This window comes from Phocoena phocoena, chromosome 17 (genome assembly GCF_963924675.1).
Source record: "Phocoena phocoena chromosome 17, mPhoPho1.1, whole genome shotgun sequence".
NCBI classification, from domain to species: domain Eukaryota; kingdom Metazoa; phylum Chordata; class Mammalia; order Artiodactyla; family Phocoenidae; genus Phocoena; species Phocoena phocoena.
In genome coordinates, this window is record NC_089235.1 from 9,363,737 (window position 1) to 9,377,781 (window position 14,045).

A 14,045-nucleotide genomic window follows, 5' to 3' on the forward strand; every position below is an offset into this window, starting at 1 on the left:
TCCAGTCAACCTAATGTGAATCAGGTAGAAATGGCTGACACGCGTGTCAGAATAGTCCCTCCTACCGCCGTTGTCCACCTGATGCCCACTCCCAGGTCCTTACGAGGCTTTCTACTGAAGCCATCACCTTCCCAGAAGTGTTAACATTATATGCCACTGGTTGAGAATTACAGAGTTGCCATCATTTCTTTCCTTCTTTGTCTCTTTTTTAAAAACAGTGTCCCAGGATGGATGGAGGAGAAATTATTAACATGACTCTCTCTTCCTTTCTGTTACAAACCTGCTTCCACATCCCCCCAGTTGTAACAAATGATTCAGCTGTTCCATGTGGGGTCTGTAAAGGTAAACATGCCTGTACCCAGCTGCCCACTGCAAGGGCCAGTGAGAGAGGAGGGTGTGCCAGAAGGACACGTAGAACTAAGAGATGGGGGCTAAGAGCGTATGTGGTGACCTTTGGGGAGATTCTGCTGGTGCATCATTGGTGCCCAAAAGAGCCATGTTTTCTCTCCACAGTATAAGTGCTGTAACACATCTTGTTGAGTTGTTTTTCAAACTCAGCTAAAACAGACATCTGTCATAATGTAGTGATGGGGCCTCTATAGGGAAGCTGATACAGTATTGTTTCTAGGAAATAATTCCTTTTATGCCTCTTTCCCTACATAATCATTGAAAGGTGTGCACTGGGCCAGGGAGAAAGCAGGTCTTGAAAATGTGGGGAGATTTTGATTAGAGAGCCGTGAGGCCTTCCCACAGTGCAAAGCGAAAGCACAAGGAGGAAGGTCATCCTTACAGATAATAAAGCTGAATCATTCCAGGCCAAGCTCAGTTTTCAGTCCTTTACTTTTCACCCTCTTTTGCCCCTCCTCCCTCCACTTTGGACATCACTTTTGGATTCTTCCTTTGCTTTCTACCTCCTCCAAGCCGAGGCACGGCCACTGGTTTCCTTTTGCCCCATCCACTGGCACGCTGGGCTGCGGCTCTGAAGTATAACGTACAGTCAGAAATATATACTGATCGTAAGTGTACAATGAAATGAATTTTCACAAAGTAACCACACTCATGTAACAAACACCCAGAAAGGGAAAGAGAACATTATCATCATCGGTACTCCAATGCCCCTTGTGCCTCTGCACAATTCGATAGGTTTTTAAAGAAGGGATTTTGGGGAATTCATTCACTTCTTCTCTCCACAGTCATGCCCGGTTCCCTCCAGGAATGCACAGTTCTGTACCGTCTTTAGGAGGGAGACGGCTTTCTTTATAGGGTCTAGCTTAGAGCCTTGCGGGAGGAGCAAAAATACCTGGCACAAGGGAAGAACAACTAAAGGACTTTGCTAAAATGAGTGTAGGATCAACACGAATGATAGAGCACTGATCAAAGGAAAGCGGGAGGGGAGTGCAGCAGGATTTTGTCAAGAAAAGCTTTGTCAGAGGCTGAGAAAAGCATTTAGAGACGCAGCTCTTCTTATCCTTCACCTCACTTTATAGTTTGTACCTCAGACCCTGTTTCACTGTCTCAGAATAACTCTGACCACCCACCGTGCCATCTGTCCGGGTGAAGGGTCCTATCCAGTGAGATCTGTGGCCCTTGTTCTTTACGTCCTTTGTCTGTCACTTTCACTTATGTCTGTGCTCCATATGCTTCCTTCCTCTATTGCCAATGTTGCATGTCCCTGGCCTAACAAAAACAGCCTTGGGGTTGGTATTCCTGATCTCTGGGCTATTAGTGAAATGCAGCAGTGGTTGCATTCTTATCTCTAAGCGCCATGAGCATCCAGGTGCCAGAAGTTTAAGATCATGACTACATTGCCATGAGATACGGGTCCACAATTCCAGTAATATGCCATTTGCCGTGAAATTGCTATTAACTCTCTCCTCTGACTTTGATTATTCTACTAGGAATTTTCTTTCTTATCATAACTCTCCTAAATATTACATTATCCGTATATCTCTATTACCAGTTTCATTCATATTGAAACTCAGATATTTTATTAAGTCACTTCTAAGGACCTTCTCTGGACAAAACAATGTATCAGGTGTTGGGAAATGAAATTAATTTGGACATGGATCTTGCCCTTGAGCAAATTAAGGTCCAGCAAGGGACATAGGACAAGTACATAAATACCTATCTTGTAAATAGTCAAAGAGATTTACAGGAAGAGAAATAGATGGTTGAGGGATGGGAACAGAGAATTAATTCCTTACGACTGGGAAGAAGAGAGAAAACGATGTGATGGAAAGTGATACTTAATAGGGCCTTGAAATTTGGGTTGATTTGGGATATATGAAGATTTTAAAGGATCCCTTGCAAGAGGAGCTAAACTGAATAAAGGGGAAATGGACACAAAATGGAGTTTGTATAAGAAACAACGGTTAGCTATTATGTCTGTTAGAAATGCTTTCAGACATCCGGGGTTTATTCTATGAGAACCTGGAGGTGGTTGGTCCTAGGATTAGCTCAGGTCCAGCTGTGTCCTCAAGGACCTGGTCTTCTCTTCTTTCACGCCATCATCCTCAGGACTTTGGCTCTTTTTGCCACTTTGCCTTGACACCTCCCATCTAGATCAATCGCTGGAAAGACAAATGGATTTGCTGTGATTGTCTTAGACCATTTGCGACTGAACCCCTTACAGAAACAAGGCTTATTCACAAGAAGCGGGGAGAGGAGGAGGAAGCAGAGAGGAATAAGAAGAAAAAGAATGAGGAAGAGGGGCCTTCCCTGGTGGCGCAGTGGTTGAGAGTCCGCCTGCCGATGCAGGGGACGCGGGTTCGTGCCCCGGTCCGGGAAGCTCCCACGTGCCGCGGAGCGGCTGGGCCCGTGAGCCACGGCCGCTGAGCCTGCGCGTCCGGAGCCTGTGCTCCGCAACGGGAGAGGCCACAACAGCGAGAGGCCCGCGTGCCGCAAAAAAAAAACAACAATGAGGAGGAGAGACGAAATGGCGTAAGTTGGATTTTAGCAGCACAGTGAGAGAGAAGTTTGGATAATGTGTGGGAGCCATTTTATGGATTAACCTCGTGTTGCCAAATTCCAGTCAGTTTTTAGTCTTCCCGCTTGACCCCTTCTTGGCGTTTGCCTCTGTTGACTCACCTTCCTTCTCCATGTCACCCCTTCTCCAGTGTTTTCCTTCTACAACAATGGCTGCTTCTCGTCAATGTAATTTGCTGGTACGCCAACCCCCCTCCGCCCCCGTTTCCCAGGTAAACGGCCCAGTTTCTTTCCTCGTCTCTCCTCTCCTGATGGAACCCACGTAAACTTGCCAGGTTTACAGGTACTGCTCGAAAACCTCCAGCACAAACTTTTGAGTGTTCTTTCCACCTTTGGTCTGGCTCACCACACCCACCTCAGCCTCTGTGTCTCCCCTTTTGCTTTCTGCAAACCCTGAAATACCACATCCTCCCCTTGCTTTGGGTCAACGCATAACTCTTCACTCGTGACTTCATGTAAGACGCATTTCTTTCAAGATGCTGTCTTGCAGTCTAATTCCTGTCACTCCTCTGGGGTCCCAGTTTGCTCACTTCACCTTTTCTAGTGCTTATTTCACTATGTTTAGTCACTGATTCAGTGACCAGTGATTTCCTAGGTCTCTCCAAGGCCACTGTAACCTGCCCACCCCAGGCCACTGTGGGCTCCCACCCAGATCACTGGAGAAGTCTTCTTTTTAACCTCCTTGTATCCTCTGGGCTCTCCAAACTGTGCTTTACGCTGAAGTGAAATGATCTTTTCCAGACAAAAATAGTATGGTGACTGTTCTCTGCTTTAAAGCTTTTCAAAAATTTCCTGTTATTCTCAGGAGATAGATAAAGGTCCTTACACTTCGTACGAAGACATGCAAGGGGACCCTCTCCAACCTTGATGCACATTTGCCTCCCTCTTAACTCTCTCTATCCAAATCCCACTGGCCTTCTTTCATTTATTCAAAAGGTCCAGGCCATCCTCTCCCTTCACAGAATCTTTAAAACTTTTCTTTCCTTTGCTTGGAATGTTATCTTCTCAATCTCCACCGAACTAACTTCTATTCATCTGTCTGATCACGGCTCAAGAACCACAGCCCTGGGGAAGCCTTTCTTAATATTCAGGTCCATGTCTTCAAGAGAGCCTTGTCCCTCTCATTCATGGTGCTTATCTTTGTTTATGACCAGGGAACTGTTTTTATGATTCTTTAATTAATATCTCTTTCCCCGTCTAAATAGTCATCTCTGTGAACGTATCACTTGGGTGTCTTTTGCTCGTACTTATATTCCCAGTGTCTTGCACGGTGCCTGGCAAAGGTGTAGTGCTCAGTAGGTATAACTCTCTTAGCAAAAATGAATGGGTGAATCGACTTTCTATTTTATACCATGAAATTCTGGAGAACTGAGACAATCTTGATTTGACATGATATCCCAGTACCTTGAAGCGTTCTCATTTATGAAAGTTACTAAAACGATTGATGGATGATTGATTTAATGAATGAACTATTGTGACTATCAGGCTGATGAATTGGGAGCTATCAATAGGAGATTTTAGGTTTAGAAGGAGTCTGTTGCCCTAGCCAGCTAACCCCAATACTCCCAACCAGCTCTTCTCACTAATGCTCTTAACTCATTTCTTTTACCCAATCTTCTCTTTTAAATATTTAACAAAACCTGGAAACATGTTCTCATTTCTGCCTCCTGTGATCTGGCCAAAGAAACAGGACCCCTTCAAATATGTGACCGTGTTTTCCCTGGTTTTAAAGGATTTGGGGTTTTTAGATCCCTCTGACTTCTTTTTCAACTTTAGAGTCAGTCCTGTTTCAGGGTGATATTCATTTCTGCTTTTTAATCCTCCAAATCGCCTCCCTTGATCTCAAATTCCAATCTTATACTTGCTCATCCATTCATCTAGAAGCTGCATTGGGGGAATAGGCACTTTGCAGGACTCCCACAGACACAGGTCCTAAAGGGCAGCGTCCACACCGCAGGGACTGGTGCTGGGAAATCTCCTTCATGTGCAGTGAGCAAACTGAGTGTTAGTCCTACTGTTTGCGTCTGAGCTGCTGCCGCTACATATAAAACCATGCCTCTCACCCGGGGTGTGTATTTATGTAACCGCGTTTTTAAGCTCAGGTAAATCCTCGGTCTCAGCCTCATCTTGGCTTCCCTTTCCGATCAGGAAAACTTTTATTTATCGTGTTTTTCATTTTCTCTGAACAGATGGTATATTACCAGCAAGTGACAAATAACGAGCTTCCCAACAAGTATTTAGAAACAAATAAATGTAACCACACCAAAAAAATATGGCAGCAGGGCGTATGGGAAACACACTAAGTAAAAGAGTTTATAACAGTATTTGCTTTCCTACTGGCATCATAAGTCCATTTTTGAAAAAACATAATATAAAATGTTGAAAGAAACTGAATTAGACGGCTCAGTTGGCATCATGTACATTTCCTTTGGAACACAATTATTGGGAAGAATAATCTTCTCTTGTCAAAGCATTTACATTCCTAGAAGACAGAAGCCCTGTCTAGCCTCACGTGTATAAATAGTAGTAATGCATTATGATAAAGAGATGCCTCCTATTTCGCTAGGAAAAATATTACCAATGCCGTTTACTACAGTGAAATGTGATGCAAGTTCAGGCAACGCATTTGCAAAGCTGCGTTCTGTCACGTCAGCTCACGCTCACCATCAGACCCTCCACTCAGATTTTCTAGGGGCAAGGCATGAGAATAGCTATGACCCTGATACAACACTACAACATCCATTTTATTTCTGTATTCTGAATTTTCAAGTATTGCTTTCCTAAACCAAATCTCCCTGTTGGAATATAGCTAACGCTACACATAGGTTTCTCTATATCTCATCAGAAATTGTGTTTGTGTAGTGAGTTGGGTCTGCTCCATTGGGTTAAGTATAATTTGAATTACATGCCGGTTCACTGATTTACTAATAATAGTAGCTTACTTTCTTTTTACGTAGAGTATCCTTAAACTGGATCCTTGAATATGAATATACCATTGCAATATTGTTTTTATCTGTGCATGTTTTCAAGAAAACAAAATCCTGCTAAGTTTAAAGAAAACAAAACCGTGCCAAAGGGTCATTCTGATTCCTAACATTTTTTTTTCGGTTCAACAGATTTTTTTAAAATCTATGCCAGTGCTGTGTGTACCTCTAATGATTTTCTAAGTTCCATAGCATAAACCTTGCACATTTTACTTCCCCTCTCCTAAATTACCCATATCTCTTCCATGCCAAAATAATACTATGTGAGTATTCTTACGCATATTCCCTTTTGTCTAGATATATGTATGTGTATCTATACATCATGTATATATACATCATGTATATACACATAAATGTATATCTATCTATCCATCCAAGGGTGGATGTAATCACAGGTTACACAGATAATCAGTTGCACCAAGTATTGTCATATTGCTTTCCAGAAAAGTCATATTAACTTATACTCTCACCAAAATTCCTCATGGTCTTCTGTTTCCCCACTTCTTCACCGACACTTGATATTATTTGGACATTCAAATTTTTGTCAATCCAACGGAAGAGAAGTCATATCTTGTTTTAATTTGCATTTATTAGATTGCTAATGAGGTTGAACGGTTCTTCATATATTTGTTAGCTCTTTGGATTTTACTGTGAATCACCTATTTACGTCATTTGCCTGCATTTTCTTGGGGGGTTGCCTTTCTCCTTCTTGATTTGTAGGAGTTTCCTTATATTTTTAAGATATTGCCCCTTGCTTATTTTAGATCCTGTAAATCTTTCCCAGTCTATGATGTATCTGTCAGCTTTGTCTAAGATACCCTCTGTTGAATGCCTTTCAATTTTTTCGAAATGTAGTTTGTACATTTGTGAGTCTCAAAATGTTCTATACATTCTTAGATTATAGTTCCACCCTCCACCATCCATTTCTAATCAAAATCACCTTTCTAACTCATCTTATCTGCGTTCTGTGTGGTATAAGGTTAGGATTCGGAGGGTTTTTTCTTTCATTGGTATGCAATTTTTTCCCCAGTATCTTCTGCTAAACAATCTACCTTTTCACAATTAATTACTGGTGCCGGCACGATCATATTTCAAGTTAGCATAATTGTGCAGTATTTTCAGGGTTCTCTCTCTTGCAGCAGTATCATACCTCTGCTTATTACTTGGAAATGTGTCTTCATGTATGATAAAGTAAGACCCTTGTTTTTGCCTTTTTTGTCAAAACAGCCTACACTTCACATTACTTTTAAGTAAGTTTTCCAAGAGTCTCAAAAAGCTTTTTCTGCCAGTTTGGCATTGTGTCAAACTTACAGATACACTTGAGAAAAATAAAGATTTTTAAAATGTGAAAACATCCATCGATTAACAAAGTCTATTTCTTTTTTTATTTACATGCGGTTGATATCCTCTAACGGAGTTTTAAAATTATACTTTGTACAAATCTTATGGGTTCTTGGTTCCCTGAATTCCTAGATACTGAATAATTTTATTGCTATTATAAATCTGTATCTGTAGTCCAAATCTTTCTTTTGAGAGTCATCTGCAAATGTGTACCAAGCTGCCAGTTTTACATTTCCATTTTGGAAGTCTCTTTTATATAAAATTTCGTGTCTACCCAACTGAGAATTTGATCTCCATCTCACACCCCAAATGCCTTCCCCTTCAGTCTCCTGCATTTTATTGCTTGGTACCAGCTCCATCCAGACATTTCGTCATAAATCCTCTACTGATTTCCTTCCAATACTATCTTCTTTTTCACCATCCAATCTAATCCTTCATTTTCACGCTAAAATTATTCGTGAGTTTTTTTTTTAATTAGGACAAAAATATTGATTGAATAGATGAGTGAATTATTGTAGCCATTTCTTTCCTCCGATTGCAGAGGTCAGCTATGACTTTTAGATTGCGGCAGTAACATTCTTCTATCTTCAGCATAAAATAAGATAATGCTCCGTCACAAGGACCGTTGTTATTCTAACAAACTTACTTTCAGAAACTGCCATGAGTATTAATTAAGAATGGTCTGAGATGCTTCATACTAACAAATATCCCCAGATTCTGAAGGTTTATTTCTTATTAAGCAAAGTCAGCTGCAGGTCTAAGCGATTCTCTGGGACTGTTGTTCTGTGTACACTTGTGAAGTGATACAGACAAGCTGAGTCTTCACCCTTCTGTAGCCACATAATCTGGAACTCACAGCTTTTCACTGACACTGTATTTCATCAGTAATCAGAAGCTTTGGGTAAAAGTGATACATTTAATTTCTACTCATCAACCGTTGACTACACAGTGTCGTATACACTCTGTTGTGTTGTATACACTCTGTTCTCTCGGGGTCATGGATTTTAAGTTCTCCTGAAATGGATTTTAAGTTCTCCTGTGGTCAACAGTTTGTTTACAATGGGTCTATTTTTAATGTTTGCTTTTCAGAATTTCATTACACAGGAGAACTATCTAGGAGAAATATATCCATGTCTACATATATACCTATATCTATATTAATATCTCTATCTTCCACGTCAAGTGGCATGGAAATCACAGCATGAGCTCACCTCACTGGTCATATTCAGCTACGTGAGTTGACTGTGGGAGCAAACATGAAGACTCAAGTATAATTCATCCTGGAAACAGGTGACCGTGGACTTTGCACTCTCTAGGTAATGTCTCCGTGTATCAGCTTCCTCGTTGCAAAGTATCAGTAACATTAATGCCTTCCTCCTGGGATGTTGGAGGATTAAATGAGATAATGCATGTGAAGTATTTAGCACAGTTTCTGCCACACAGTGGTTGCTGTCTAAGTGATGCTGGGTATTAAAGGTATACGATTTCATTGTGTATTAAATATTCGTTTTTATATAACTTTGGCATCAAGAACATTAGTAATCAAAAGATCTAAAATTGTTTTTCTTAAAACACAGTAAAAAATTACTTTTCAAAACACGGCTCTTTAAAGTTAAAAGGAGAGACTTTAAAATATTTTTGTCTGTGTATTTGAGTTGCTCTTAAATGTCCACCTAAATTATCTCCGCTGTTGCTAAAACAGCATAAGGAAGCAAATCTTCTTGTGACTTGGATTCTAGCTGCAGTTTTCTGCTAACTAGCTACAGGATTTAGAAGTGACGTTAATGCCTGGGTCCCAGCTCTGTCAGTTCTACCATGAAGGGATTTACTTGGAAATCTCTCAAACTCATTTTAACATGCAAGTTCTAATATTTAATAGCTTTAACAATGTGTAAGGTGGACATATTTTTCCTAAAGGTAAAAAAAAAAAAAAACCACTCCATAATATTTCGTATAGAGCCTTGTACCAGGACTTGGGAAACACAAGAGAAGTGGAGGACACAGTCCCTGCCTTCAGGGAACCTCTATTAGTGAGATGAAATTCCTGGCAGTGTCAGCATATTAAAAACAAATGTAATGAGACTTCCCTGGTGGCTCAGTGGTTAAGAATCTGCCTGCCAATATAGGGGACATGGGTTCGATCCCTGGTCCCGGAAGATCCCACATGCAGCTCAGCAACTAAGCCCGTGCACCACAACTACCGAGCCCGTGTGCCAAAACTACTGAAGCCTGCGCGCCTAGAGCCCATGCTCCGCAACAAGCGAAGCCACCGCGATGAGAAGCCCGCGCACCACAACGGAGACCCAGTGCAGCCAAAAATAAATAAATAAAAATAAATGTAATAACAAAAGCTAGTATTCAAAATGTCGAGGAAGAGTTGGAGGGGAAAGGTGACTTGCTAAAATTCTTAAGATGGTTCATTAAAAGATCTGCAAGCAGAAATCTCATGTCTTCTGCTTTCATCCTCCTGGGAGTTTCTTTGTAAGAACAGGCCAGATTCACTTTTCTGCCCCTTGAAATGATACTGTCATGAATACACATCACATCAAAGAAAAGCTGCTGATCATTACACATTTTACTTTCTTGGAAGATCAGAATACATGAGAACATGTACCATATTAATGCCTACAATCACAGTGGGTACACACAGAACACGTTCTTTTGGTATCATTAAAAGACACCTGAAAGGGGTTCCAAGATGAAATAAAAAGCAGCTTTTAACACAAGGTGATAGAAGTGAACACCGATCCCTCAAAATTCACCATCTGTGGGTATCTCTGCATGGTCGGTCATCTCTCTTCCTGGACAGAGCTGGGTCTGCTGATGGGACCTTTCTCAGCTCTAATCCATGAGGTAATACTTTAAAAAATTGTTTCCAAGTCATGATACTGCTAATATTTTCGTAGCCAGTTGCATTCAAAATAGCTTCCTAAATTTTCAAATTGCCAGGACCTCTTCCCTCTGTGACTTTGGTGTTTGTCTCCAGCCCCGTCCTGTACACACACGTCCCACCACGTGTAACCCAGACCAGCGCTCTGCACCCAAGCCATCCAAGGCTTTCCCAGACCAGCGGATGACTGAGGATGTGTAACACTCTCTTGTCAGCTTTTCCCCCATTTTTGCAGATTCCTACTTCACATCTATCATATGCAAAATCTGAAACAAGACTAACAAAACCAAAAAAGCTTCAAACGAACTTGTTTGTATACATTAGATGTCCTTAGATTTGTACCTAGCTGGAGCTCTGAGACCACAGAGACAACCTTAAATCCTCTTCCTTTGGCTGCTTCTGTTCATGACTTTGTGGCACAACATCTAAAGTCCTGCCCTTCTGACTTCCTTCCTTTCCTCTCTCAACCTTTTTTTTTTTTTAAAATTAATTAATTTATTTATTTTTGGCTGCGTTGGGTCTTCATGTCTTGTGCAGAGGCTTTCTCTAGTTGTTGCGAGCGGTGGCTTCGCTTGTCGCGGAGCACGGGCTCTAGGCGCATGGGCTTCAGTAGTTGTGGCACGTAGGCTCAGTAGTTGTGGCTCGCTTGCGGGCTCTAGAGCGCAGGCTCAGTAGTTGTGGTGCATGTGCTTAGTTGCCCCGCGGCATGTGGGATCTTCCCGGCCAGGGCTCGAGCCTGTGTCCCCTGCATTGACAGGCAGATTCTTAACCACTGTGCCACCAAGGAAGTACCTCTTCTCTCAACCTTTTAATCCTGCAGATTGATGACGCTTATGAGGGGAAATATAATAAGAGATAGAACTCTTGTTAAGGGATTATTTTCGGGATTGTGATTGGTTAGGTGAAAAAACAGTAAAAGAAAAAAAAAGGTAAAATTAATTTTGATAATATATTTTATTTAACCCAGTGTCTCAGTCAGCTCTGGTTGCCATAACAAAATACCACGGACTGGTTGGCTTAAACAACAGATATTTATTTCCCATAGCTCTGAAGGCTGGAACTCTGAGCCAGGTCGGGTCACAGCAAGAGCTCCACCCTCGTGACCTAATTACCTTTCAAAGACCCTTCCTCCAAATACCATCACACCGAAGATGAGGGCTTCAGCATATAAAAATTTGGGGGGGGCGGTACACAGATATTCAGTCCATAGCATCCAGTATATACAAAATATTATACTTTCAACATGTAATTAATATAAAAATATTAATGAGATACTTAAATTCTTTTAAAGTCTCCCCAGTCCTCTGTGTATTATACACTGAAAGATATCTCAAAGCAGGTGCTAAATTTTCATCAGCAATACTTGAATGTTATTTATGTCAAAAAATTTACATTTGAAAAAGGAGATTCACAAACCCAAGTTGTCCCACACGTGTCAAGTCTTCCAAACACTGTAGCCAATACCAGTCTTTAGATCTAAATTTAAATCGAGTACAATTAAATAAAATTAAAAATTCCATTTCTCAATCACACTCGCCACATTTCAAGTACACGTGTGATTAGGGGCAAACATTCTAGGCAGCACAGAGACTTGTTATTTTATTCAGATCTGGTTAGACTTTACTGGAAAATAATATCTAAGTCTGGACTTAAGGGCTAAGAAGAAATAGAGAAAACTTTGAGAAGCAAGTGAATGTCTCAAAACTATTTTAATATTTTTAAGGTTTGGGGAAAATAGAGTCCTCAAGGAAGGAAGCTGTTACCATCTGTGTGGAAAGAGTGTGTGATATAAAAATTGTTAGAGAGGTCCTTCTCCATCTCAAACAATAGCCAGACACCATGAATAGACTGCAGCTCTAAAGGAAGAGATTGTTTAGCTGTAAGAAAAGATTTCTCTCTATTCAGAATAGAAAGCTGTAAGAGCTCTGTCCCTGGAGCTCATTAAAATTAGGGCAAATGTACTTCTGTCTGGGATGATTTAGCCACAGTCTTCCTTAAGGACCGAGGGGTTGTTCTCTCAAGGTTTCTCCCTGCTCTGATTCCATGATTCTGAGATAACCGGTGGGTAGAGAGGCCACACACCAGCTGTTTTTAAATGTTGTTTTTGGAAGAACGATTAATCTTTGTGATTACTTAACTGGTTCTGTAGAATTTTCTAACTTTTTTTTTTCTTGCCTGGGAGTGTGTGAATCATTGAGCCAGTGCTTAGCTATGAAAGCAGGAAAGTTTTGGAGTTGTGGAGGGGTCCTTCTATCACCATAAGTATGATTACGGTAAATGGGCAGTAAGTCTCGTGTGTCTCTGAGAGGCACACATACATCCTCTTTAAACAGTTTGCAGAAGAGGGCTGAGGCCAAGGACACGTCCATGTTGAATGAAACGCAGAGAGCAAGCCCCTTGACCTCACTTGCAAGTCATCTTGAGTTGCTTTAATTGTTGGCAATGTAGCTGAATGATTCACAGAATGAGCAAATAGGATCGAGACCTGGATTGCAGCCTCCGATTCTCCACAACATCAGTTCCAATTTATCTCAGAAGACTCATTAACGCAGAGTCCTTAGGGGTTGTCAATTCAAGAAAAAAAGGATTCTAGAAACTGGAAAACATCTCGAGCTGATGTCATCAAAATCTTTATTCCTAGATAAGATTTTAGTTAAGGTTTTCCCTAAATCATTTTATTTCTTGGTCCGGGGAAGTCTGAATTCTTATGTGCCATAATTGCTGTTTAAACATTTTGAATGTAGGACAAGAAGTTCTCCATGTTTTGGTTGAGATTAGGCAAGTGTTCCCTGGATCAGACAATTGTTAGGAAGCAGTGGTGGCAACGACATTCAAGTTGCATGGCTACCCTCATCCCCTCGTGGGGCTGAGAGTGAATAGGAAGCAAAGAGCTCAGAAAGGCAACGGTCTAGGATTTGTTCAGCGGTAAGATCTAATCATATTCAGACATGAGACCTGTATTCATCTCCATACTGTGTTTGGTGAGAGAGGGCTGGGGAGTACTGGCCCTTTGATCCCAATAGCACAGCGACCACGCTTCTCAGTATTGACCGTATTCCTCAGTATCCATTAGACGCACCTAAACAGATACAAAGTAAGGCAGTGCGGCGAGAAGGGAACAGCTAGGCAAACTTGTGAGAGAGAGTAATGAAATAACCCACTGGTATTGACTGTTGCGTACCAGAAATCAAAATGTTTAGGATGGGGAGATATTTTCCTGATCCAGGGAAAGGGAAATGGAAAGGCTCACATCCTGGTTGTCACAGCCTTCCCATGAGATCTCTGGGTTATGACAAAGGCACCCCAGGGTTCTGCACATCGGCAGAGGATAAGGAAGTAATACATCCACAGTACTTTGTTTCACACGCGTACGTGTACGGTCAGCTGTACTGGAGTGTGCAGTGGGGCAAGGATTCAAAGAAGCAATGTGATGCCAATAACATTACTTCAGAGACCGAGACTTCTCCAAACCTCACAGAGAGGAGAATGAGTTAGAAATCCAGCTGGCTTGGCCTTACTATTTTATAGTCCATTATTTTATAGAGTCTTAGCATAGCCACAAGGAATTTCTCCTGTATGGCTTTGGTTCTCGAGGATAATAATCTGGCCTTAAAGTAACAATAGTTGCTTTCATATAATATTCTCTATAACATAGAAATGAGGACAAGATGTTTTATGTCAATGACATTGATAGATCCTACTGCTCTAGAAGAGTCGCTGTGTATGTATATGAAAAACAAGGATAAACGAACAAAAGAAGTATTCGGTTCATCACACCAAACTTCTCAAAAATCTAGCTGATGTATCTTGACCAAGATTTTAAGCCAAGATTCAACTGGTTTTAC

The 14,045-nt window shown here is 41.2% G+C and overlaps 1 protein-coding gene across 1 annotated transcript in view; it reads left to right on the forward strand.

Moving 5' to 3' along the window:
- The first annotated feature begins 2,935 nt into the window (after positions 1-2,935).
- Positions 2,936-14,045, forward strand: part of NKAIN3 (sodium/potassium transporting ATPase interacting 3) — a 313,028-nt gene continuing 301,918 nt past the window's right edge. Inside the window, 2 exon segments of the mRNA XM_065895129.1 lie at positions 2,936-2,940; positions 3,032-3,197. Of these exon segments, the coding sequence (XP_065751201.1) occupies positions 2,936-2,940; positions 3,032-3,197 (171 nt within the window).